The 22,931-nt window shown below is 33.3% G+C and overlaps 3 protein-coding genes across 6 annotated transcripts; 1 reads left to right on the forward strand and 2 right to left on the reverse strand.

Moving 5' to 3' along the window:
- The first annotated feature begins 605 nt into the window (after nt 1-605).
- On the forward strand, nt 606-3,310 carry LOC142641057 (receptor-like protein 46). The gene has a single exon (XM_075815426.1). The coding sequence runs from the start codon at nt 653-655 to the stop codon at nt 3,020-3,022; it is 2,370 nt and encodes a 789-aa protein (XP_075671541.1). The 5' UTR covers nt 606-652; the 3' UTR covers nt 3,023-3,310.
- A 3,156-nt stretch (nt 3,311-6,466) lies between these two features.
- Nucleotides 6,467-9,560, reverse strand: LOC142641061 (altered inheritance of mitochondria protein 32-like). Its single transcript, XM_075815432.1, has 5 exons — nt 9,099-9,560; nt 8,068-8,153; nt 7,659-7,964; nt 7,415-7,498; nt 6,467-7,045 (listed from the first exon to the last, which is right to left on the reverse strand). Exons 1-5 carry the CDS (start codon nt 9,381-9,383, stop codon nt 6,733-6,735), a joined length of 1,074 nt encoding a protein of 357 aa, XP_075671547.1. The 5' UTR covers nt 9,384-9,560; the 3' UTR covers nt 6,467-6,732.
- Nucleotides 9,561-11,170: 1,610 nt separating this feature from the next.
- LOC142641059 (WEB family protein At5g55860) lies at nt 11,171-17,137 on the reverse strand. Of its 4 annotated transcripts, none has more exons than XM_075815428.1 (4): nt 16,643-17,137; nt 16,367-16,431; nt 14,281-14,506; nt 11,171-13,250 (listed from the first exon to the last, which is right to left on the reverse strand). In XM_075815428.1, the coding sequence occupies exons 3-4, from the start codon at nt 14,455-14,457 to the stop codon at nt 11,451-11,453; spliced, it is 1,977 nt and encodes a 658-aa protein (XP_075671543.1). In that variant the 5' UTR covers nt 14,458-14,506; nt 16,367-16,431; nt 16,643-17,137; the 3' UTR covers nt 11,171-11,450. The 4 variants fall into 4 exon arrangements, with proteins under 4 accessions (XP_075671543.1, XP_075671542.1, XP_075671545.1 ...); XM_075815427.1 differs by having other exon boundaries at nt 14,281-14,509; nt 16,643-17,057; XM_075815430.1 differs by having other exon boundaries at nt 16,367-16,435; nt 16,643-17,036.
- Nucleotides 17,138-22,931: the final 5,794 nt, after the last annotated feature.

Genomic DNA, 22,931 nt, shown 5'->3' on the forward strand with positions numbered 1-22,931 from the left:
ATACGTAGGTGTGTGATGAGATTATAAATTTAAATTTTTTTTCACCCATAGACACATAAATCTCATCACATCTCTAAATATTTTTATGATTAAAAAATGCAATAACCCTAAATTATAATTAATGAAAATTATTTACCATAAAAAAAAAAAATCTAATCACGTACTCAAACGCTTGTTATTACTATTTATTTAATAATTTAAATTTAAATTATTAATCTTCGTCAGGTCACGCATCTAACGTGATAGTCCTACTTTTTATGATATTTCTCATCAAGTTCACAATAAAAAGCAGTGCCTTCTTTTTGCGGCTACGCGGATTGCTTTAAAATTGTTATTTGTCACTCTTCCTTCCTGCCCCTTTCCTTGGGCACACCCACCTACGGTTTCACATAACTTTAAGTTTTATTTATTTATTATTTTTTAACTAATTGACTTGACTTGGCTTGACTAGACTGCATCTTTGATTTTTTATTTAAAAAAAAAACAGAAAAGAGAAAAGAAAAAACTTGACTACACTGTACTAATTCTATTCAAAATTGACTGACTTCGTGTTTAAATCCAACTTGAGCTATAGCTTATTTTAATCATTTTTTACAGTACTAGTTTTATTCCAACGCCACTCCTCCCATTCTGAGTCCGTAAACAAAGAAGAATGGCAAAACTCCTCAGCCTACTAATAATGTTTGTACTTTTCATCTTCTTCTTCTTCTTCTTCACCCCTACTCTCTCTTGTCCTCCTGAATGTCAAAAACAAGCCCTTCTTCAGTTTACAGTCCCTCTCTCCAATCTTACTGATGATGAATTAAAATCATGGAATTCCAGCTCTGATGGTTGTTTGTTCCCCTTTGTCAAGTGTAGTTCGAGCAATGTGGTTGAAATAGATCTGGGGGATATGAGCTATTGGCAGAGACCATGGCGAGTGTCGACTTCCACCGTCTTGACACCGCTATTTCACATTCGAACCTTGACAAAGCTTGACTTGTCCGTCAACGGAATACAAGGAGAATTGCCACGCGACGGCTTTGCCAATCTAAGCAAATTAGAGGAGCTTTATTTCTGGGGCAATTACTTCAATGGCTCCCTTCCTTCTCAACTTTTTCAATTGAGGTTTCTTCAATTTCTTGATTTGTCTGACAATTCTTTCCATGGAAATATCCCCCCGGAGATAGGGAATATGACAAAGTTGAGCGGCTTGTCTTTTGGAGAAAACATTTTCTTTGGTGAAATTCCAACCTCGATCGTGAGTTTGAAGAAATTGAGAGGATTGGCCCTAAGCTCCAATTCATTGTCATTGGAAATTCCTATTGATTTTGGCAATCTATCTAACATAGACGATTTGGACTTGAGCTACAACAGTCTCACAGGTACAATCCCATCATCCATACAGAATTTGAAAAAAATGGATATACTCAACTTTATAAACAACTTGCTCAGTGGAGAATTCCCATCCTGCTTGTTCGATATGAAGAACTTGACGAGTCTTCTTATCGGTGGCAATAATCTCACTTGGAGTAACAGTGCAAAGATAGTGCCAAAGTTTACGGTATCCGAGTTGTCTCTGAAATCCTGTGGTCTTGAAGGAAAAATTCCTGATTGGATTTCTACACAGAAGACTCTTGCATATTTGGACTTGAGTGAGAATCAGCTAGAAGGAATGTTCCCAGAATGGCTTGTTGAAATGAAAGTCGATCATATATTTCTGTCAGACAATAGTCTAACAGGTACTCTCCCACCTCAACTTTTTGGCTCTAATCTAGAAGTTCTTTCCTTGTCTCGGAACAACTTTTATGGAAAACTGCCAGGCAACATTAGTAATGCCACTGGACTCGTGGCTCTTATGTTGGATGGCAACAATTTTTCAGGGAAGCTTCCTAAATTCATCTCCAACATTGATCTTTATTTACTGGACTTGTCGAACAACAAATTTTCAAGCAACACCCTACCAGATTTTAGCTCCAATAAACTTCTCCGAATCATTGATTTATCTTCAAATGAATTCTCAGGTGACATTTCAACAAACTTTTCCCAAAAAACTTCATTTCTCTCATTGGGAAAAAATAAGTTTACTAGCTTCCCTAGAAATCTTTCTAATATGAGCAACCTTAAATACCTAGGCATCCATGACAACAAAATCACAGGTGAATTGTCAAATTCTATCTGTCAAATATCCAACCTTCAAATTCTAATTTTACGGAACAATTCCCTTCAAGGTTCAATTCCTGATTGTATTTTCAATCTTACTAGCCTCCAAATTCTTGATCTGTCGATCAACCATCTTGTTGGAAAAATCCCTACAAATCATGGAAATCTTACTGGTATGATTGAAACGCCTGGAGAAATTTTTTCTAATCTTGTCTCTTGTGAATACCAAGTTCTTGATATGCTTGAAAATTGGAACAAGGCAAAACGTGTTTTGTCATTCAAAACTCATGATCTGATTGTGAATTGGAAGATGTCAATACAAGGTTTGTCATTTGACAACCTCAAGGGCTATTCCTTGTTAGACTTGTCAATGAACCACCTTTCTGGTGAAATTCCAGCTTCATTAGGAAGTCTGAAGGCTCTAAAAATTTTCAACATCTCACATAACAACCTTTTTGGAAGAATACCAGCTAATCTTGGTGATTTAGAGAATCTAGAGAGTTTGGACTTGTCACACAATAATCTATCGGGCTCTATTCCACAATCCATAGCAAATCTGTTACAATTGACTATTTTTTATGTGAGTAACAACAAACTCAAAGGTAAGATTCCAGAAGGTAGCCAAATGGATACAATGAATAATCCAGATAGTTATGCCAACAACAGTGGATTGTGTGGAATGCAAATTCACGTGCCATGCTCAGAACATCTATCGCCAACAAAACCACCAAAGCTTAAGAGTAAGGAAACATGGTTCTCATGGGAAGGACTGGAGATTGGATATGCAGTTGGCTTCTTTGTAGCAGTGGGAATCTCATATCTAAGTAATCCCTGCAAAACCTTCAATTATTGCAGTCAACAAAGAAGGCAAAGGGTATAAATTTCAAGTTTCCTACAAGTTATGCATGAAGTCTTCTACGAACATTATTCAGAAAAAGGTGTTATGTTGTTTGTGGGAGATCCCATTACTGTTTTAGATTGTGTGGTTATTGTTTTTGTTGTAGTATAGTAGCCAGTGAGACTTATTTCTTATTGTCTTGGTGTTTTTGCTTTTTTTTGTTATGTTTAAGTTTTGTTTGTCTGTTTGCACCCTTTCTGCACGTTGTACTGTTGCTTGTTCATGTAGGATTACTAAGGTTGAATAAAATCTTGCTTATTCATCTAGAAATATATATATATATATATATATATATTTGTTCTAAGGTTCAGGATTTAATTGAAGGGGAAACAATTGCATTTTGTATTAAGGAGAAAAAGCCCACCAACAGAAGCAAAACGAGGGTGAATTTAAGCGAGGAAAGGAAAAATATGATATCCAAATTGTCTTTTATTGGAGAATTGAGCAATGCCACATTACATTACATGTTGTGGAAGCTGAACAATCAAATATCGTATGCTTTGTATGGACTCATGTTTTGCCATAATTGGTATAATTGGTTGAGTGGCAGAAAAATAAATAAATAAATAGATAACACCAAATTGCTTATGCATTATTGCTTCAGCTTAGCTTAAAGACTAGTTAACACCAGCGTCATTTTCAGAGGAACCATGAGATGGGCAGTTCTTTTGATCACCACAAGATTGGTGTATTTATCCTAATTACTTTTAAGGAATGGTGATGGTAACAAAATGAAAACTCAGATTTCCAAAGCCAATTTTCAAAACAATAATCTAACTTCTGTCATTTATAAAATCACACTTCCCTGAAGTTGCTATGGAACTCATCTTTTGATGGTTCATTTTTCTTCTCCAAGCAAAAGAACAGGGAATTTAAGAGTGTTGCTGGAGGTCCATTTAACCAAACTTTATGGGAGCTGGGACTGCTAAAGATGTGACTCTTTAGTTTCTTTTTGGTGAACTGTTATTGATTTAGTGATAAAAAATTCAACAACTGCTAAATGTGTACATAATAAAAATAGAGTCAAGGGGAGTTTCTTGACCCTTAAAGTCGGAGTGCCTGTCTCTCTTTAGACTCTTGGATCTCTTTTTCTAGTCTACTCTATAGTTCTTGGATGTAGTATAATGCTCATACTAGCTAGGCTAAAACTTTGTGTGCTTGTATTGTGTTTGTGGTGACATTCATAATATTTACTTTAACTATCTCAAATAGAAAATGTTAAAGCTAGTAGTATTAAATTATTTATTATTATATAAAAGGTTTACAAATGAAGGTATCAATGAATGAGATTAGTATCATATTTACAACATAATAACTTAAAATTTGAGCTGATAATAAATATGATTTGTATCATATTGTTAAGTGAAATCTCTGATAGGTATGTCCCCATGAAAAAGGGGTAACTTTTGTGATTTTATGACTGGATATAATAGTTAAGATTCTCATTTTGTGATTGGATGTAACTGTTAAGATTGTTTTTTAGATAAGTCTTTCTTTTAACAGATCTCTTATGGTTCCTTAACCTTTAGAGAACGCGGTGTTGTATTATTGTAAGTTCTCTATTCCAAACATTTTGGAAACGTAGATGACAAGTTTTAAATCCTAATGCAAGCAAGATATGTCTTGATTATCTCACCACATCATGTATAACACAATTAGTATTTATTACAACTTACAAACTAACTAAATAATGAATGTGATTGGTATGATATTTTGCTATGTGCATCTCGGTGATAGGTAAGTCCCCATGAAAAAGGAATAAGTTTCATGTAGTTTGTGATTGGATGTAACAAAAAATTGTCAATTTGTAATTGGATGTAACTGTTAATATTGTCTCTCGAATAAATATTTCTCTTAACAGATCACTTCTTGTTCCTTAATTTCTAGAGAATGTGGTGATGTATTATTGTAAATTCCCCATTCCAAACATTTCCTAAAAGTAGAAAACAAGTTTTGAATCTTAATGCAATTAAGTTTAGTCATGTCTTGTCTTTTAAGATTTGTTACAATAATTTATGAACCAACTTGATAATGAATATGATTGGTATCATAATGTTATGTGCATTTTTGTGACAGGTAAGTCCCTATAAGAAATGAATAACTTTTGTGTAGTTTGTGATTAAATGTAATAGTTAAGGTAATCTCTTAGATAAATCCCTCTCATAATAGATTTCTTCCTGTTGCTCAAACTTCAGAGAATGTAGCAACATATTATTGTAACTTTCCCATTCCAATTATTATGTGAAAGTAGATGATAAGTTTTAAATGCAAGCAAGGCATGTCTTGTCTTTTTTGCCACATTGTGTATAATGGGTTTAGGGTTTATTGTAATAACTTATAGACAAACCTGACAATGAATAATTTTTGGTATCATATTGCTATGTGTATCTTTGTAATAGGTAAGTTCCTATGAAAAAATTTGTAACTTTCTTGTAGTATGTGATTGGATGTAATGGTCAACATTGTCAATTTGTGATTGGATGTAATTGTTAAGATTGTCTATTGGATAAATCTTTCTCTTAATTGATCTCTACTTGTTCTTCAATCTTAAGAATTCGGCATGTTGTATTATTGTAAGTTGTCTATTCCAATTCTGAAAAGTAGACTACATGCTTTAAATTCTAATTGACATGTCTTGTACTTTTTGCCACATCTATAATGAGTTTAGAGTTTTGTTTTAAATGGAAAAAAATTGACATTTCAAATATATTAAAGGGTAAATTAAGAAATTTGTGAGAATTGTGTTTCATTTATTAAATTCCAAAGTGGACAATACCTCAAAATGGAACAATTTATAAACAAAATGAGATGGAGAGAGAGTCAATACAATATGCTCAGAATCAGATTATAGACACAAGAGAAAGCATACAATGTGAGTAAAAATGTCGTGCTCATCGGTACTTTCCTCCTTAAGGCTTCTATAAGGTGAACAATGATATAACAATAGAAAGAACCCATGTTGAGATTGCACATTGTAATCATTTTTCATGATTAAGGAGGAGTTATGAGAGTTCCCAAATGTAGTCTTGAAGTGGTGGAGGATATAGGGGGATCAAAAACCTAACATATAAGGGATGCAAGCTTTAGATGAGCATTAAAGCCTTGTAAATACAGTTCGTGTTTGGACTTTTCCTCTAAAGATATTGCACTCTTTCAGGAAAGAGCATTGCAAATTTTGATATGCGTTAATGACTTAATCATTTATCCAAAATAAATAAATGAATAAAACACCAGTAATCAATGTTTTGTGTTGTTGGTCATATTTTCAATATTACGAGAATTATATGAAGTCAAGGGCTATCAACACCACTCAAGGTTATTCAAGTGGTAGAATCATTGATTTGAAGCATGACATAAACCCAAAGGTTTCATGTTTAATCCATCACACAATCAATCCATGGAGTTTCTAGAGTGTTTCATGGATACGGAGTAAAATAATCCAGCCAAAGACTGGGACATTACTTCCTTATATATATACTTCAAATTATCGAAGTAGGGCTCCTTATGAGTTCTAGTCTTCCAGATGTGATGTGAAACCTTATGGTTTTGCTTACATCTTTACAAGTGATCAATCAAATAACTTAAGAACAAATAGTTACGAAGTCAATCTATTACCAAAGGAAAGAATGTATTCAATCAAGAATAGCATTGCTTCAGGGGGACTAAAATCATGGTTCATACGTTGGGGTGTGCTAAAGTAGGCTTTTGATCCCGGAGTTTAGTTCCTTGCTGCTATTTTTATCAGAAATCACATTTGCTGCACCCACATTGGCATCTAGATTCTCTAGCTTTTTAGGAAACACAGGGTTTTGGCAGCAGTATGAGTTTCCATTTCCCTGGCAACATCCCTTTACCTCAAGTTGAGATCGACTAGCAGCAGTGTCCTCACTCTTAGGCGTTTGTGATAGTTCTTCAGAGTTTTTCCCAACATCTGTCTTACCATTCAACTTGATCCTTATTTCTTGGGATTTCTTCTGTTCCTCTTCCAAGAATCCCATCTCACCCCTAAACACACCATCAAATGTTTCAGTAAAGCCTAATCAACAATTTGAATTCAATCATGCTTGGAGACAAAACATGGACCAGCAAGTGTTTAGCACTACAATGCAGCAACAAAAAATGAGGATGGATAAACTCATTTATATCTACTCTAGATCTTGGGTCAGTTGAAGCACAATTTACCATTACACTATTTTCTTTCTTACCTCCCAGCTTCATGACTAAAAAAACAAAAAAAATTCATGTATGCTCCTATCATACAGCTAAAACTAATATCAAAAGTAGATACAGCTCTGATGTAGATGCAAACTACCTAGAAAGAGATCTTACAGTTTACACGTGGACAAAAAAAGGACGAAGTAATAAGAACATTACCTCCACAGCCAATCTACAATTTCTCCTTTCAAAATATGTTGCTCAAGCAATACGGGTACATCCTCTGGAGAGACATATCCATACCTATAGATTTAAAATAAAAAAAAAAGAGGGCTCTATTATCAATAAACGGATCAATGTATTATTGAGAAGGATGAAAAACTTTACCTACTAAATCACATAGTATGAAAAACTTGAACGCATTAAGTGGTAAAAGTAAATCAATCAACTGACATCTGCTTACCAATGCCCAGTGACTTCTCCATTGATTTTTGATCCAAATACGATAACATTTCCTGCATACTTATGCCCCCCAAGGTGTGAGCATGGGCTAATAAAAACTGTACTTTGAACCCCATGTAATTCTATCTCTTCTTTGAATCTACTAATCAAGGCAGGTCCACAAACTCCACAACGTCGATCTCGTGACCCATGACAACATACAAAAACATAGGAACCCTTTAATCTTTCAGGAGTTCTAGGAAGCCATTCACCATTCTTCACAAGCACTTCCTCGACAAATGAATCAACATTAAAGTGGGTCAATCTCCTGCATTTTTCACCAAACTCGATCAATATTAACCTCTGTTTTTTTTTTGGGGGGGGGGAATGAAAAAGGATCTAACTAAATGCCAAATGAGCATGTCATTGACCTGTATCTTATCATGTCTGGAAAGATTAATACATCCCCATTTGATGTCTTAGCTCCATCATGTCCCTCACATATTGTCAAGCGGGTCTGAAGAGAAAAAAGAGGAAAGAAACAAGGAATGAAGGTTAACATCAATTAATACTATATGCCTGAAGGGAGGGAGATTATGGAACAGCAAGCAACATGTCGACAAACAAATTTAGGAAGGAAAGAATTATACAATTGACGTAACCGGTAAGATCAAGGATCAATAAACAGCATTATTCACTATCATCACAATACTTCATTCACTTGCCTAAACTCATATGCTGGTGGATACTCTCATTATGAAACAAATATAAAATACTAATTACCATAATAATCAAATTTAATAATTTTCTGGCCACATTTAACATTGGATCTAGGTAATAAACGGTCAACTAGCAGCTGATAATAAAAAAATTGCACATCTATAATACATTATCCCCACACTCATGAAAGCTGTGACAGACAACCAGAAGGCCAAGAACTGTTCTCCTACATAATAGTTTGAAACAGCAATAGTAATCCAGCTGAAACTGTAATAAAAAAATCACAATTGCTATGTAAAACACATTCCAATTCACTAAAGTTGCAATGAACCCATATCAACATTTAGAACAAAGGCCTCCAAAATCACATAACAACCCAATTCAAATTCACTAAATTTTCAATGAACCCGTACCAACTCCTAGAACAAAAGCCACCTAAATCCAATTCACTAAATTTACAATGAACCCATATCGATACTTTGAACAAAAGCCTCCAAAATCACACAAAAAACCCCATTTCAATTCACTAAATTTATTATGAACCCATATCAACACTTTGAACAAAAGAACCAAAATCATACCCATTTCAATTCATTAAATTTACAATGAACCAATATCAACACTTAACACAAAAGTCTACAAAATCACACAAAAAACCAATTTCAATTAACAAAATACCAAACCCAACTTTCACCAGAATGAAACTAAAAACCACAAAAAAATCACAGTGACAGACACACACCTCTTTGTTCATATCAGCCTTCCTAGCCATGACAGCAGCAAAGAGCAACCTGGGAACCTGATCGAATTCGGAGGCCTCGATTTTGGAGGGCCAAACCTGGGGGTTTTTGTAGCAAAGGAAGACATGGCGCCGGTAGAACTCGACTGACCCAGCGAGTTGACTCGTCCTGAAGTCCGGGCGAGAGAAACCGAACTCAGCATCAAGTGGGTCTGACACTGTGAGTGGAGAAGAGGATGATGATGGGTTTGTGAATGTCAGAGCTTCTTCTCTGTCTCTGCGAGCCATAGATAGATATTATCACTGTCACACAGAGAGAGAGAGTGAGTGATGGACTATGTTTGTGCGTGTAGCGTTTTCACTTTCAAGATAGAAAGCCTTTCTGTTTTTTTGTCTCTTTCTTTCTAGTTTATCTCTTTCCCTTTGTCTGAAGTGTGTTAAGTGGTGCATAAAAAAATGATAGATGCATAGAGAATTGATGATTCACCAATTATAGTCAAATCGTAGAAAAGGATTTTTTTTTTTTGGTTTGAATAAACACTTTATTTGCAAGAAGAAATAGAAAGACATACAATTAAGAGAGGGTCTATCATCTATGACCCTTTCTATGTAAAGCGTGAGTTGGCAACGACACAAATTAAAAAACAGAAATTGACCCAGTGTAGTTCAAAAGAATAGCGCATTAGATTACAAAGTGGACAATGACTTTGCCTGTTTTGATGGGGGTGTTTTTGGTACGCTAAATTTAACATTTAGCACATATGACAACATTAGGGCACGCTAGTAGAACTATAGAATTGCCGGGACTACTAATAGAACTATAGAATTGCTATATGCTAATTTTTTAAAATAATTTCTCTCTCTTCTCTGCTACCTCTCTCCCTTCTATCTTGCCTCTCTACTCTTTCTCTCTCTTTAGTGTGGGTGATTTACTTTCTTTTTTTTTTTCTTCAATAAATGGTGGGTGTTATTTTAGGTTATTTTAATGGGTGATTTGTTAAAGTAAGTGATAAGACACATGGTGCAATATTAAATACTATAATAAAATAAATTAAGGAAATTTTTTATGTATAAAAATAATATTTTTTTAGAACATTTTATTCTAATGCTCTAAGATTTTACACAAATCACAATTGCATTGGAAGTAGCAAAAGCTAATGAACAAATATCATTTAAACTCAAAATGCTAGACTCCCTATAAAAAACTAATCAATTGCATTATAAAATTCGACCTTAACGAATGCTCTAGATCATGCATTGGCTGGAAATGAAATAATGAATGTTATCTATATGCCCATTAACGAGTCTCAAATAGGAAATGAAATGTTAAAATTAAATAAATGATCCAAATTTTTATGCCAACAACAATGGATTGTGTGGAGTGCAAATTCAAGCGTCATACTCAAAACACCTATCACCAACAAAACTACCAAAGCTTAAGAGTAAGGAAACATGATTCTCATGGAAAGGAGTAGGGATTAGAAATGCGGTTGGCTTCTTTGTAGCAGTGGAAATCTCATATCTAAGTAATCCCAGCAAAACCTTCAATTGTTGCAGTCAACAAAGAAGACAAAGGTTATAATTTTCAAGTTTCCTACAAGTTATGCATGAAGTCTTTGAAGAACATTGTTCAGAAAAAAGTACCATGTTTGTGGGAGATCTCGTTACCGTTTTAGATTGTTTGGTTATTGTTTTTGTAGTATAGTAGCAAGCGAGGCTTATTTATTTATTTTTTTTTTGTTTGCACCCTTGTTGCTCGTTGTACTTTTGCTTGTTTATGTAAGATTACTAAAGTTGAATAAAATCTTGCTTATTAATCCAGAAATATATACATTTGTACTAAGGTTGAGGATTTAATTGAAGGGGAAACGATTGCATTTTGTATTAAAGGAAAAATATGATATCCAAATTGTCTTTAATTGGAGAATTGAGCAATGCCACATTTACATGTTGTGGAAGTTGAACAATTAAATTCCGTATGCTTTACATTCTCCAAAAAAAAAAAACACCAAACTGCTTATGCATTATCGCTTGAGCTTAGCTTAAAGACTAGATTGGTGTATTTATCCTGATAATTTTTAAGGAATGATGATGGTAACAAAATGAAAACTCAGATTTCCAATGCCAATTTTCAAAACAATAATCTAACTTCTCTCATTTACAAAATCACACTTCCCTGAAGTTGCTATGGAACTCATCTTTTGATGGTTCATTTTTCCTCTCCAAGCAGAAGAACAGGGAATTTAGGTCCATTGGTCTCAAATATACACACAACCAAACAAGTTCCTCTCTTAACCATTTATGATTGCACAAAGTTCGGCTACACAAAAAAAAAAAAAAAAAAAAAATAAAAATTCACACAGGCTTCTCACCAGGTAGATACGAAGGAGATGCACCCTCAATCTGATTCTTTTTCCTGTGAAAGATGCCACTGATATTAGGTAAAAGTACTTTCTTTGAAACAGTAGTCTTCTTCTCCAACTTCCGAGCCTCAATAATTTTTGTTGGTTGGTTTTGCTTTGCTGATTGGATTTGCTTTTGAACCTTATAGTGGAGTGGGGATGACTCTGACGACATCTCTGTTTCTGCCAAAATCCGAGATGCAGCCTCAGCTGCCTTCTTTTGTTCTTTCTCGCGCCACCGCCGCATCTCTCCCTCCACTGCCCTCTTGGCTGCTTCAGCCATCTCTGCCCTCTTAAGAGCCTCCTCAGTTGCAGCTTTCATATCTTGAATCTCCTTCTCAGTTGCTTCTAACTTCTTGAGGGCCTCATTTTCACTAGCCTTCACAGCTTCTACCTGAGCCATGGCAGCAGCCACTTTCATTTCTGCTAATGTGTCAGACTCCTCAACTTTACGGCTCAAGGACTCATATTCTTCCCTCGATATTGTGATATTGGCACCTGACTCAGAAGTTGAGGCACGTGCAGCAGTAGTTCTCTCAGACAAGGCCCTAATCCGATCAAGGGCACTTGCCTCTGCTGCTTTTGCTTCTTCAGCTTCTTCCAAAGCAACTCTCAGCTTCTTTTCTGCTTCTTCTAATGCAATTTTGGTAGTGTCAGCTTCTTTCTTCAACTCCTCTGCTTTAGTTTTCATCTCTTCTGCTTCTCGGCGTTCATTTTCAGTTTCAGAAGAAAGCTGGTTAAGTGCTGAGATCATATCCTCAGAAGCACCTCTTGCTTTCAATTCTTCCCCAAGGCATGCTTCAAGCTCAGATTTAACTTTCTGAAGCTTGACATGCAGATTTACAGCAATAGACTCTGTTTCTGCTTCCTTTGCCTTCAGTTCAGAATGCTCTTTTTTCACATTCTCCAGCTCCACCTTGAGAGCTTCTGCCAAGCTTCGAAGGGTACTTTCCTCTTCTGCGACCTTCTGTAGTGACCCCTTAGCATCATCCAACTCTGAAGTGACAGTTCTCACAGAATCCAAATCCGAAGCCTTTGCATTTTCCATTTGCTTTTGCAGAGCCTCAATTTCATTCATTGTATTGGTCAGTTGTGCTTCCATATTTTTGGTGAGTTCAGGATCCAACTCTTTCTTCAAAGCAAGCAAGTTCTTTGATGACTCCTCCAGACTAGCTTTATATGACTGTCTTTGAACATCCTTTTCAGTAAAAATATTTGCTTGTTCTTCTTGGGCTTGTGAAGCTGCAAGCTTCACATGTACAATTGATTCCTGTATAGTTGAAATTTCCTTGGAAAGCTCACCAGTTTTCTCCATGTTTGCTTTCACTGCACCTTCGGCTTCTGCTGCTTGCTTTAAGGCAGCAACTTTCGCTTCCAAGGACTCATCACAGCCCTGACGGATTTTCCTTAATTCTTGCTTTGCAGCATCAAGTTCAGTAATCACTATCATGTACTGTTCTCTTGCAGTTTCTAAGTCTTGCTTCCAAGCACCATTAGTTCCAATAGGTTGGCCAGAGTTTGATTCTTCAAGCTCCTTTGCCTGATTCTTTGCAGCTTCTGTTGCCTTGACTGCTGATTCCCTGGATTCACTAAGTGAAGTCAACTTCTGAGTCAAACCCTCAACTGTTATTTTAGCCTTTTCAAGCTCTACAAAGGCTTGGGCCTTAGTGGTTTCAGCATTCTTTAGTTGTTCCTTTAACTTGTTCAGCTCTTTCTGAGCCAAGAGAAGATGGGTCTCCTTGGCCAGTACTCTCTGCAGTGAAATAACTAATATCATAAACAACATATTTTAAACTTTAAAAAGAACAATTGTATAACTTGGCATTACAGGATTCATTAAACGTTAGAGGAGTCTCAATGGACAAAAATCTGTGGCGATTAACCATCTCACAAATGCCTGGATGATAAAAGTGTCTAGTGGTAAAAAGAAAACTTGCCCTAAGTTCTTTATGAAATGAAAACCTATCATAACTTCTCCCCCAAGTCAATTAAGAAACACGGTTCTTTCTTAATTTAGTAGTGAGAACACAATCACTATCTGTTGCTATAGAAACTGAAATAATGAAGCTCCTAGGCTCAACAATTTGTAAAGCAATCATGTATGTTTTCATCCTTTACAGTTTACCACGCTAAAAACACAATTTTTGAAACAAGCACCAAAAATTGAAGCATAAAAAATATGGAGAAACACATAAGAAACTCCAAGTAACAGTTTCGGATTGGCCATAGAAGCCTCTCATTCTTCATTCTCAAGTTGTGTTATGTTAGTAATTGATACTTGTTTTTCCTTCTTTTCCCAAAAAGTGACAACCTCTGCAAGATAACAACCAGAGATATTCTTTTCCCAAAAAAAAAAAAACTAAACTATGCCTTCAGCCACATGAGAACATCATCCAAAAGAAATTAGGGAAGAGTGGATAAAAGTTTAAATTACTGGGCAACATCCACAGAATATATAGCAAGGTCCACACATTTGTTAGCGTCCAAGTATGCCTTGACTGCATAATTAATATCTCTAGAATACTGAGACAATGAAGAAGAACAACTTTTGCCAGCAAGAGTACTTTTAGTCATGATAATCTGGAGGGAGAGAGAGAGAGAGAGAGAGAGAGAGAAGTCACATTCCATTTTCAACTGTAAACGCAAGGCATGGCACCACTAGATGCAATATTTTCCCAAATTTTGCAGGTGACAACTAGTACTTATTTAACTAATTCAAACAAAAACTGGTACAGATTTATAAGTACTTCACAACACAAGGAAAATGGAAGATTCACAAGTACCTCTGCAGAATGAGGTTTTGCCTTCTTGATGGCAGGTTTTTCCCCCGAGAAAGCACCTTCACCAAATAGGTTGACAGCATCTTTAACAGATTGAAAAGGTGCGCTGGTGTCTATCTCTCCCACCTCTGCTTTAGTATTAGGAGAGTCAGTTGCATTTTGATGGTCTTTTGTACCCATACTGCTTCAATATATATTTTTTTTTCTTTTCAATTTCAATGAGGCCCACCTGCTGATAGCAATTAAAAAAAAGGTTAAATATTGAACACATGTTGAGAAGGAAGAAGAGAGGGTGATCACCACAAGTTGACAATACATCAAACAAATCTCAATCTCATTGGACAGTAGGACTTCAACCAAATTTCATTATCCTCTATATCTTTATAAAAAATAAAAAATAAAACCTTACTAGTTAATACCACATTTAAGTAGGGGGGGGGGGGATAGGAATGATATATACACATAGATAAAAAAAAATCCTAATAAAATAGGATCTAAAATTATTAAAGCAACTTGATTTTAAAGAAGGGAGAAGTAGATCAGAGATGACCAGACAGTTTCACAAATTCATGAAGAGAGTGGGTTTGAACCATCCTTCTCCTATTCAAACAAATGTGAAGTCACTCTTGAATCTCAACAAGAGCTATGAGAAAATGATGAACCTCAACTGGAGGAGGAGAAAAAAAATCACAGCATATCAACCTTAAATTTTATCTTAACTTCATCCCATTTCCTGTTAACATCCTTTTAACATGAAAACAAATATACTGGATAAGTACATCCAGCTGGAACTACTATTATGAATCATTCTGAATCCCCCCCCCCCCCCTTTAACCCTGTGGTCCAACTGATCACAGATGCCATCTCTACAACTACATAGACAGAGGCATCCATCGATTTCTGAAACTCAGGGCAAGAGTTTCTCAACAGATAGGGAATAAAATATGATCCAAGGGATATTGAAGCCATAAGAGATACAAGATCCTTACAATTTGGCATTAAATGGCCTAGACAGTACTCACCCCTCCAATAAACCAAGTTAACCAACAACCATGTCAACTCTTCTTATGTAACCTTCATAATATCATTTTTGTAGGATCCCTAGCTTTAAGGTACCAATTATAAAAATAAAAAATATACAAAACAAAGTCCCCAAGATCAGCACCAGAAATGCCCATAGACTTCAAGGATGACCTCAATTCCTTCCATAGAATTAACAACTAAAAATTTTCATAATTAATATATGATACCATAACTAAGTTGGGTAATTCTTCTACAATCTCATCAATTTCTCTTCACTTGTTGAATGCTTCATCAATTTGAGGCTTTGATAAACTCTTGATGCCACAAAAAAATGATGCCAATGGCCCAATACAAGAACAAGTAAATGGACATAGCATATTGCTACCTAAAGTAGCACAGAGTGCATTGAGTTTGGCTCCCCCACCCAGAGCACTTTACATAAGTATCAGCCATGAAACACATGTAAAAAAAAAAAAAAATACAATTCTAAAAATACGTAGCAGAGCATATCTTGCTCTAGAGAAATCCACGCCAACTACAAAGAATAAGTAATAAAGGATACTGGGTTGCCAACCAAGAAACTTTTAAAAATAGACTAACCTATACTTTCTAAGCATTCTACTGAGAACATAAGGAACAGAATAATAATGAAAAATAGAATGTAAATATGTAATACCCTTATATAATAAGTAAAAAAAACTTGAAAGGAACCTGGTGGGCACCACATTTGGCAAACAAGGTAAATTGTCCATCACTTGGCACTCAATCTAATTATCCCAGAAATGGCCCAAAATCTCATTTGAAATGATCACAGTTCACACCCACATAGAAACTCTACTGCTACCCCTTAACTAAAAGTTAAAAGTAAAACTTCATTTTTTATCTAAAGTTTGCCCCAAACCCCAACCTCTAAAAACTTCATACAACACCAAAAAAAAAAATGTATACACAATTTATAAGGCATTTCAATTATTCAATACTTTTCCCACAAGTTTCCAAGACTATTCCACAAATTCACATAGAGCAAAGCAAAAGAACTAAATTATATAACAAGTAACAACTATACCTTAGTAATCACTTATTCTCTCAGTGATACAACTCTCCAATTCTCAAGCTGTTCAAGTCCAAAACCTAACTTGACAATCCACCAAGTTAGAAATTTTAAGCATCCAAAGTTGAAAATGAAGTAAAAAAAATAAAAGAATAAAAAACCAAAAATAGAAACAAAAAAACCTAGAACTAAACAATGATTAACCACCAAACAAAATTAAACCCAGAAAATAAAAAATTTGAACTTGAAAAGCAGAATTAGAACAAAAGGGTTTAACAAAAACTTGCTTACCCAGAAACCCTAATCAAGCCCTAAAAAAAATCACTGCAAAGTCAAAGCCAAAACACCCAGTTTCAGCACAACCAAACTGAAAATCAGAGACAGTCTTCTTTGATCATCATCTTCTCCGAATCATCTTCTTCAATCTTCTAATAAAAAATCAAAAAAAAAACATACCCTTTTGAAACTCAACACCCAAATGGTGAAAATTTCTCAGCTTTTGCAATAAATTCAGAGAAAAAAAATTTAGTACCCAGAAGAGAAAAAAATGGAAACTTTTCTCTGACAGAATAAGGAACAGACTTATAGAAGATACTGAGAAATCAGTTTTAGGGTTTTGAATTTGAAATGGTGTCTGAGAAATGGAAACGGTCAGAGAGAGAGAGAGAGAGAGAGAGTTTGAAATATTCAGAAAGCTGTTTGAGACAAAATTTCAATCAGAGACTCAGTGAGAGAGAGAGAGAGAGAGAGAGAGAGATGGGTGGGAATCTAGTGCAGTGTTTATTTTGTGAAGTCATTTTATTGTGTGCTTTGGGTTGTAGTACATTTTGGACAAGTTTTGGGCTTCATGCTGACGTGTCTCTCAGATGTACAATGCAGCAAAGCAAGTTAGCCAAGAAAAGCTGGAGGGGTATGAATTGCAAGGGACTTTACAATGTGGAATTTTGGCTTATTGAAAGGTCGGGGGTGACACGTCAGCTGGTGGCACCGTCCAAGATGACACTTATGGGTGAGGCTATGACCCAAAAAAAGAAGAAGTTGAGAAAGTAGATAAGGGTTAGGTTTTGGACCTTTGGGTGGTTTTTTATTTATAGTTTATGGGTTTCTTAAGAAAAAACAAAGAAGTTATAGTTTATGGCTCTCAGCAAAAAAAAAAAAAAAAAAAAAGTTATAGTTTAGGGGATCATTGGAGATAGGGAATAGTGCTTTGCCTTTTAGTTATTTTCAAGTTTCATCTTTTTGATGTGTCAAGACTCACATGTGTGCCTTTCTCTCTCTCTCACAAGTCACAGTTCACACTACACACCAAACAAAGTTAACAAACACAAACAAGCATCACTTTCTCTGGCTTGAACCTTTGACTTGGAAGTGGTCCAAATGGGCATGCACAATTGCATATCCAAGTTTAATGATCCAAATGAACGTGCTACCAACCTTGATCCATATCCTTTTTTTACTCATAAAAAAAGAAAGTAAATAAATATGCTACCTTATATAATGATATATATGGGATTTTTCACCAAAGAGAATGATGGTAAGAATAGGATTTCACCAAAATAATGGTGAAGATATGTTCACTTTATTAGTATCATATGAAGCATTTTCCTTATGGATTAGATGGAGATACAAGATTTATCACTCATACTCATCGTCTACGATTAAGGGCTTGGTATGAGGTAGGTCTTGAATTCTTCCATTCAAAGATGATGGCATGAGGCTAGTTCAACTTGTGAATTAAATATTAATGCCTCTTAGCACCTGAAATCTTGGTGTTGACCATTATCTTCCACCACCTAAAGCCATTGGTACGAGGGTGGTTGAGGTTTTGTTATGAATCAAATCACTTGAGGGCATCCTTATCTAAGCTCTTTGGGTGTTATTGGTTACTCAACAGTAGAAGAGTTATTGTGGTCATACTCATATAGGATAGCCACGTCTCGTCACCTCTCACCATTTTTATTTAAAAACTTGGGGGAAGGGTTAAATGTGAGAGAAAATTATGTATGTAATGTATGAACCCTACCCCCATATGAGAGATTTATACATATCCCTAGTTCACCTAAATGCCTATTACCATTTGGGGGGAGGTCATATGATTTAGAAAATCATTCATGTGATAAGTTTTATATTATTATTTTGTTATTAGATTTGTCATTTCGATTCATTTATGCCTTTTGGATGAACAAGATATAAAACAACATGACTAGGTATCTAAAATTATTTTCTTATAGGTGAACTTTGCTCAAGAGTTATGTCAAAGAAGTACACCCTCAAAACATGACCTAGAATTCAAGTAATCTATTTTGCAAAAATGAATGATACATTAGAATTCAAGTAATCTATTTTGCAAGATGAATGATACGGTCAAGAATGATTATTCTAAAAAAAAGGGCTTGTGATGTCCTCCACCTTATTGGTAAGCTTTACAAGCATTATAACTTCTTCTTCTTTTGTTGATACTTTGATAGTTAACAGAAGGGGATTTGAATATTAATCATCTCCATTATATTGGTTAAAATATCAATGTCACACTAAAAATCTTTGATATAATCAATATTTGTAAGTACATCTTAGAATTTTATCAAGTACATTCTAGAGAAATACGATACCAGTTTAATGACTGGTATTGCTAGTAAGGTAGATAATGGTACGATATTGACTACCTTGCTTCGAATACTTCAAGATTTGAGTAAATTTATAAGATCTATAAGTTGGTATAATATTTACTTGGCGTTCGGCTTGTTGAAAATTTTAAGAATTTTTGAAATCCCCTTCTTTCTAAAATTATTAGGCTTGGTTGCTTATGGCTCATGGATATTGAATCCAAATTTCTATGGGTAAGTTATTTAAATATGAATTTGGATTAAAAATGAATAATTCCTAAAAAACTATGAAATTTTGATTATTTATTTGATAATTTTAGATTTTAGTTTTTTTATGGGAGATAATTTTACAATTTATGAACATGCATCATAATTTTAGGAAATACAAGAATTCTAGCCAACTCCCAACTTTTAGGTAGAAAATATTAATTTTCATATATATATATATATATATATATATATATATATATATATATATATATATATATATATATATATAGTATTTGAGATAATTACTGACGAGTAATGTGTCCTTGAATTCAAATTTTCATTAATTATACTTCATAATTTCTACACGAAGTTAATTTTGTAATTCATTCTCAAAAAAAAAAAGTTAATATATATATATATATATATATATATATTTCATCCAAATAAGATGGTTATTGTTGCAATGCAATTTAAAAATGTATCCATGATGATTTTTTTTGGGGCTTACATCCGTAGTGGTCAAATTTATTAATTTATTAAAATAGATTTCTTTAGTCACTAAAGGGATAAGCATAAGAATATTTTAATAATTCATTTTTTAAATATAATTTAATCCAAAATATGGTATAAATTTAAAATTTACCACATTTGAGCCGCATAAATATCAGCTATCGGGAATTATGATTATTTATACTACTATTTAAGGGCTTTTTGGCTTCCAAAAAAATAAGGGCTTTTTCTGTTTGAGATTAAAAAAAAAAAAAAAAAAAAAAAACCTTCACACCTCTATGTTTAAGTAAGACAAAACTATAGGATAATTCGGTAAAAATACAATTCTAACTTCCACTAAAATATTGCCTAACAAATATGATTACTCTCCTATTGATTTTTAAAATTTTTTTATCCACTTATAAGTTAAATTCTCAAAATAAAAATTATATATATAAAAAAAAAAAAGACAAATTGTTTTTTGGCTATAAAATAAAACCACTATACTTAAAATGAGCCTCATCTCACGTGCAAAGTACATGAGAGGAGGCTAGTTGTAAACTCTTAGAATATTTCCATCAAAGTATTTAAATTTTTTAGTATTTAGCATCTCAAAAAGTTACTTTATCAATTTTAACAACTTATTTTACAATACACCCAACATCAAAAGTTCTATTTTTTTTTACCATTTCATTTTAAATAATACTCCATAAACTACTCATTAAAATAATAAAAAACAACTACACAAATCCCGTTTTCCACCACAAACATTAAAATAATAATTTTTTTAAGATTAGAGATGAAAGTTCACTGTAGCTCAAATTTTTTTTTTTTTTTTTTTTTTTTTTAAGTTTAGCATGTTTTTTGTACTTTACTTTTTGATATTTTTTACAAACTTAATGTTAAAATTTAGTATTTATAACATTTAGCATTCTTAACGAGAATGCTTTTACTAGTTTATAATTCTTGAGATTTTACATTTTAAATTCTCAACGGCTGAGTAAAGACCCGTAAAGATATTTGGAATCTACTTTCAAAAGTGCCTTTAATGTCAAAAGAACAAGGATATTCTAATGAGATCCTTTTAATATATTTTTTACACAAACATGTGAAAGGCTATCACGTGGAAATCTCACTAACTGTAGCAATTTAGTTTATCTAACAGTATAACGTCCCTATAAAAAATTTGAACTTAAGATTACAAAAAACTATGAGGAACATCTTTAAATTAAAAATAGAAAAAGATTCTCTTGAATAAACCAAATTTCGACATAATTGATAATTCTATTTCTATCTTCTAAAAGGAATTGATCAATATAACAATTTGTAAATCTTATTAAAAAAAAAAAATTTAGTGCTATATCTTATATAATAAATCTCACAAATAGAAACACTAATTGACATTAATCTTTGGTTGAATAACAAAGTATACCAAATTACATACTAGATATACCTAGTCTAATGAACTCATAACAAGGAAGTTTAATTCTTGCAAATATATTTGTATGCAGCAATTGTTGCATAATGAGTTATGTGGCAACTTAAAGAAAGTAACATGTGTCTAATAGTTATGTGCAATGCACATAATTAGGTAAACCCTTCTATATTAGTCATTTTCTTTTTGCTGCCATATAATCTTGTATGCACTTATTGTTGTATACAAGTACGTTGTAAAACTTTTCTCTAGAAACAAATGCCGAAATGTACGTTTTTTGGGAAGAGGAGTATTTTGATGTTGATGATGATGAAATGTGGATGAAATGCACAGCAATGGAAAGCATACTCTTCATGATATATTACAAATTTACAATCTATGTATCAATCATATATACTACTATAGACCCATAAAAAAAAAGTATATAGTAGTACTACTATGGATGCCAATAAGGAGAGTGGTGGCAAACATTTAGCAATACATAAATGCACAACCTGTCTAGAGGTACAAGCACTAAGCACTCAACTACCATAACAATGTTCTCAAAAAATGAAATAAAATATCACAACAATGTTTGCTTTTGTAACTTAAAGATGTTGTTCAATTAGTGTGCATAAAGTCTCTTGTTCTCTTACAAAAAATTTTCACAGGTTGAAATTCTATATATATATATATATATATATATATATATATATAAAGTGTGCACTTGAATTTTTTATTATTGAAAATTTTATTTGTTAAAAAGTTGATAAAAGTATAATTGTCCTTAAAAATTAATGAAGTTTTAAAATACTGTACATAAACAAATTAGTTAATAAATCACGGAAAAAAAATTAATCCAAACACACACTTATTAAGATTTTCATAATCTTGTAGCAGTGAAATGATTCTTTGTTCTTTATCAAGTTATAATTTTTTTTTCTCCTTACACTAGTTTTCTTTTTGATAAACTGTTGTATTTTTCTTTAATTGTCTTATCTTCTGCTAAATAATAGGGACTAGGTGTCTCGTGAGTACAGTGTGTCTTTGGTGTCATCCACTTAGGATCTACAGATTTTATTTCGTGTTTTTACTTATAAGACAAAAATCAAGTTGTTCATTATAATTAAATTGTACATAATAACAAACAAGTTCTAACAATGGTATCATAAAGTTACTCGTGTCTTTATTGTGTTTGTGGATTATTTGCATATTGCAAGTAGATTTTATTTTGTGTTTTTACTTATAAAACAAAAGTCAAGTTGTTCATTATAATTAAATTATACATAATAACAAACAAGTTCTAACAATGGTATCAAAAAGTTACTCATGTCTTTATTGTGTTTGTGGATTATTTATATATATATATAAATTTTTTATTATACTAAGGTGGGTGTATCTTGATTGGTTCTTTCAAGAACTCATATTTTGTTTTTTATTTTCATTTTTTGTATATATTCTGAATCTGAAAAAAAAACATTGAGTATCCCATTTGGCACTTGATTCTTACATTAAAAAAAAAAAAAAAGAAGTTACTTTTCTCATTAATATGCTCCCAATCTTTTTCCACAATCTTAAGTTTTGTTTATGAAAATGCCATTGAACTCATTTTGTTAAAATGAAAATGCCAAAAAATTGTTTTTGTAATTTGTTTTCATTCTCACATTTTTTGGGTATTGAAAATGAAAATGAGAATAAAAAATATACTCAAAAAAGTTTTACGCTAGTAGGTCGCATGAAAAATAAGAAATAAAAATAACATAATACATCATGTTTTCAAAGGAATTAATATATAAATTCTCGAAAGTTGAAACACCTTATTAACACTTTGGCAAGTGTTTTTCTTTCTTCCCACAAACACTAA

The sequence above is a fragment of the Castanea sativa genome, chromosome 6, assembly GCF_040712315.1.
Source record: "Castanea sativa cultivar Marrone di Chiusa Pesio chromosome 6, ASM4071231v1".
Taxonomy (NCBI): Eukaryota; Viridiplantae; Streptophyta; class Magnoliopsida; order Fagales; family Fagaceae; genus Castanea; species Castanea sativa.

Bases quoted from the DNA above. Each gene is read 5' to 3' on its own strand.
- LOC142641057 (XM_075815426.1), top strand. From the start codon at position 653: ATGGCAAAACTCCTCAGCCTACTAATAATGTTTGTACTTTTCATCTTC.
- LOC142641061 (XM_075815432.1), bottom strand. From the start codon at position 9,383: ATGGCTCGCAGAGACAGAGAAGAAGCTCTGACATTCACAAACCCATCA. The intron at 7,965-8,067 runs GTCAATGACATG...TGAAAAATGCAG, and splicing joins CCAGACATGATAAGATACAG to GAGATTGACCCACTTTAATG. The intron at 7,046-7,414 runs GTAATGTTCTTA...TGGTGTGTTTAG, and splicing joins ATTGTAGATTGGCTGTGGAG to GGGTGAGATGGGATTCTTGG.
- LOC142641059 (XM_075815428.1), bottom strand. From the start codon at position 14,457: ATGGGTACAAAAGACCATCAAAATGCAACTGACTCTCCTAATACTAAA. The intron at 13,251-14,280 runs GTACTTGTGAAT...ATTTCACTGCAG, and splicing joins CAAAACCTCATTCTGCAGAG to AGAGTACTGGCCAAGGAGAC.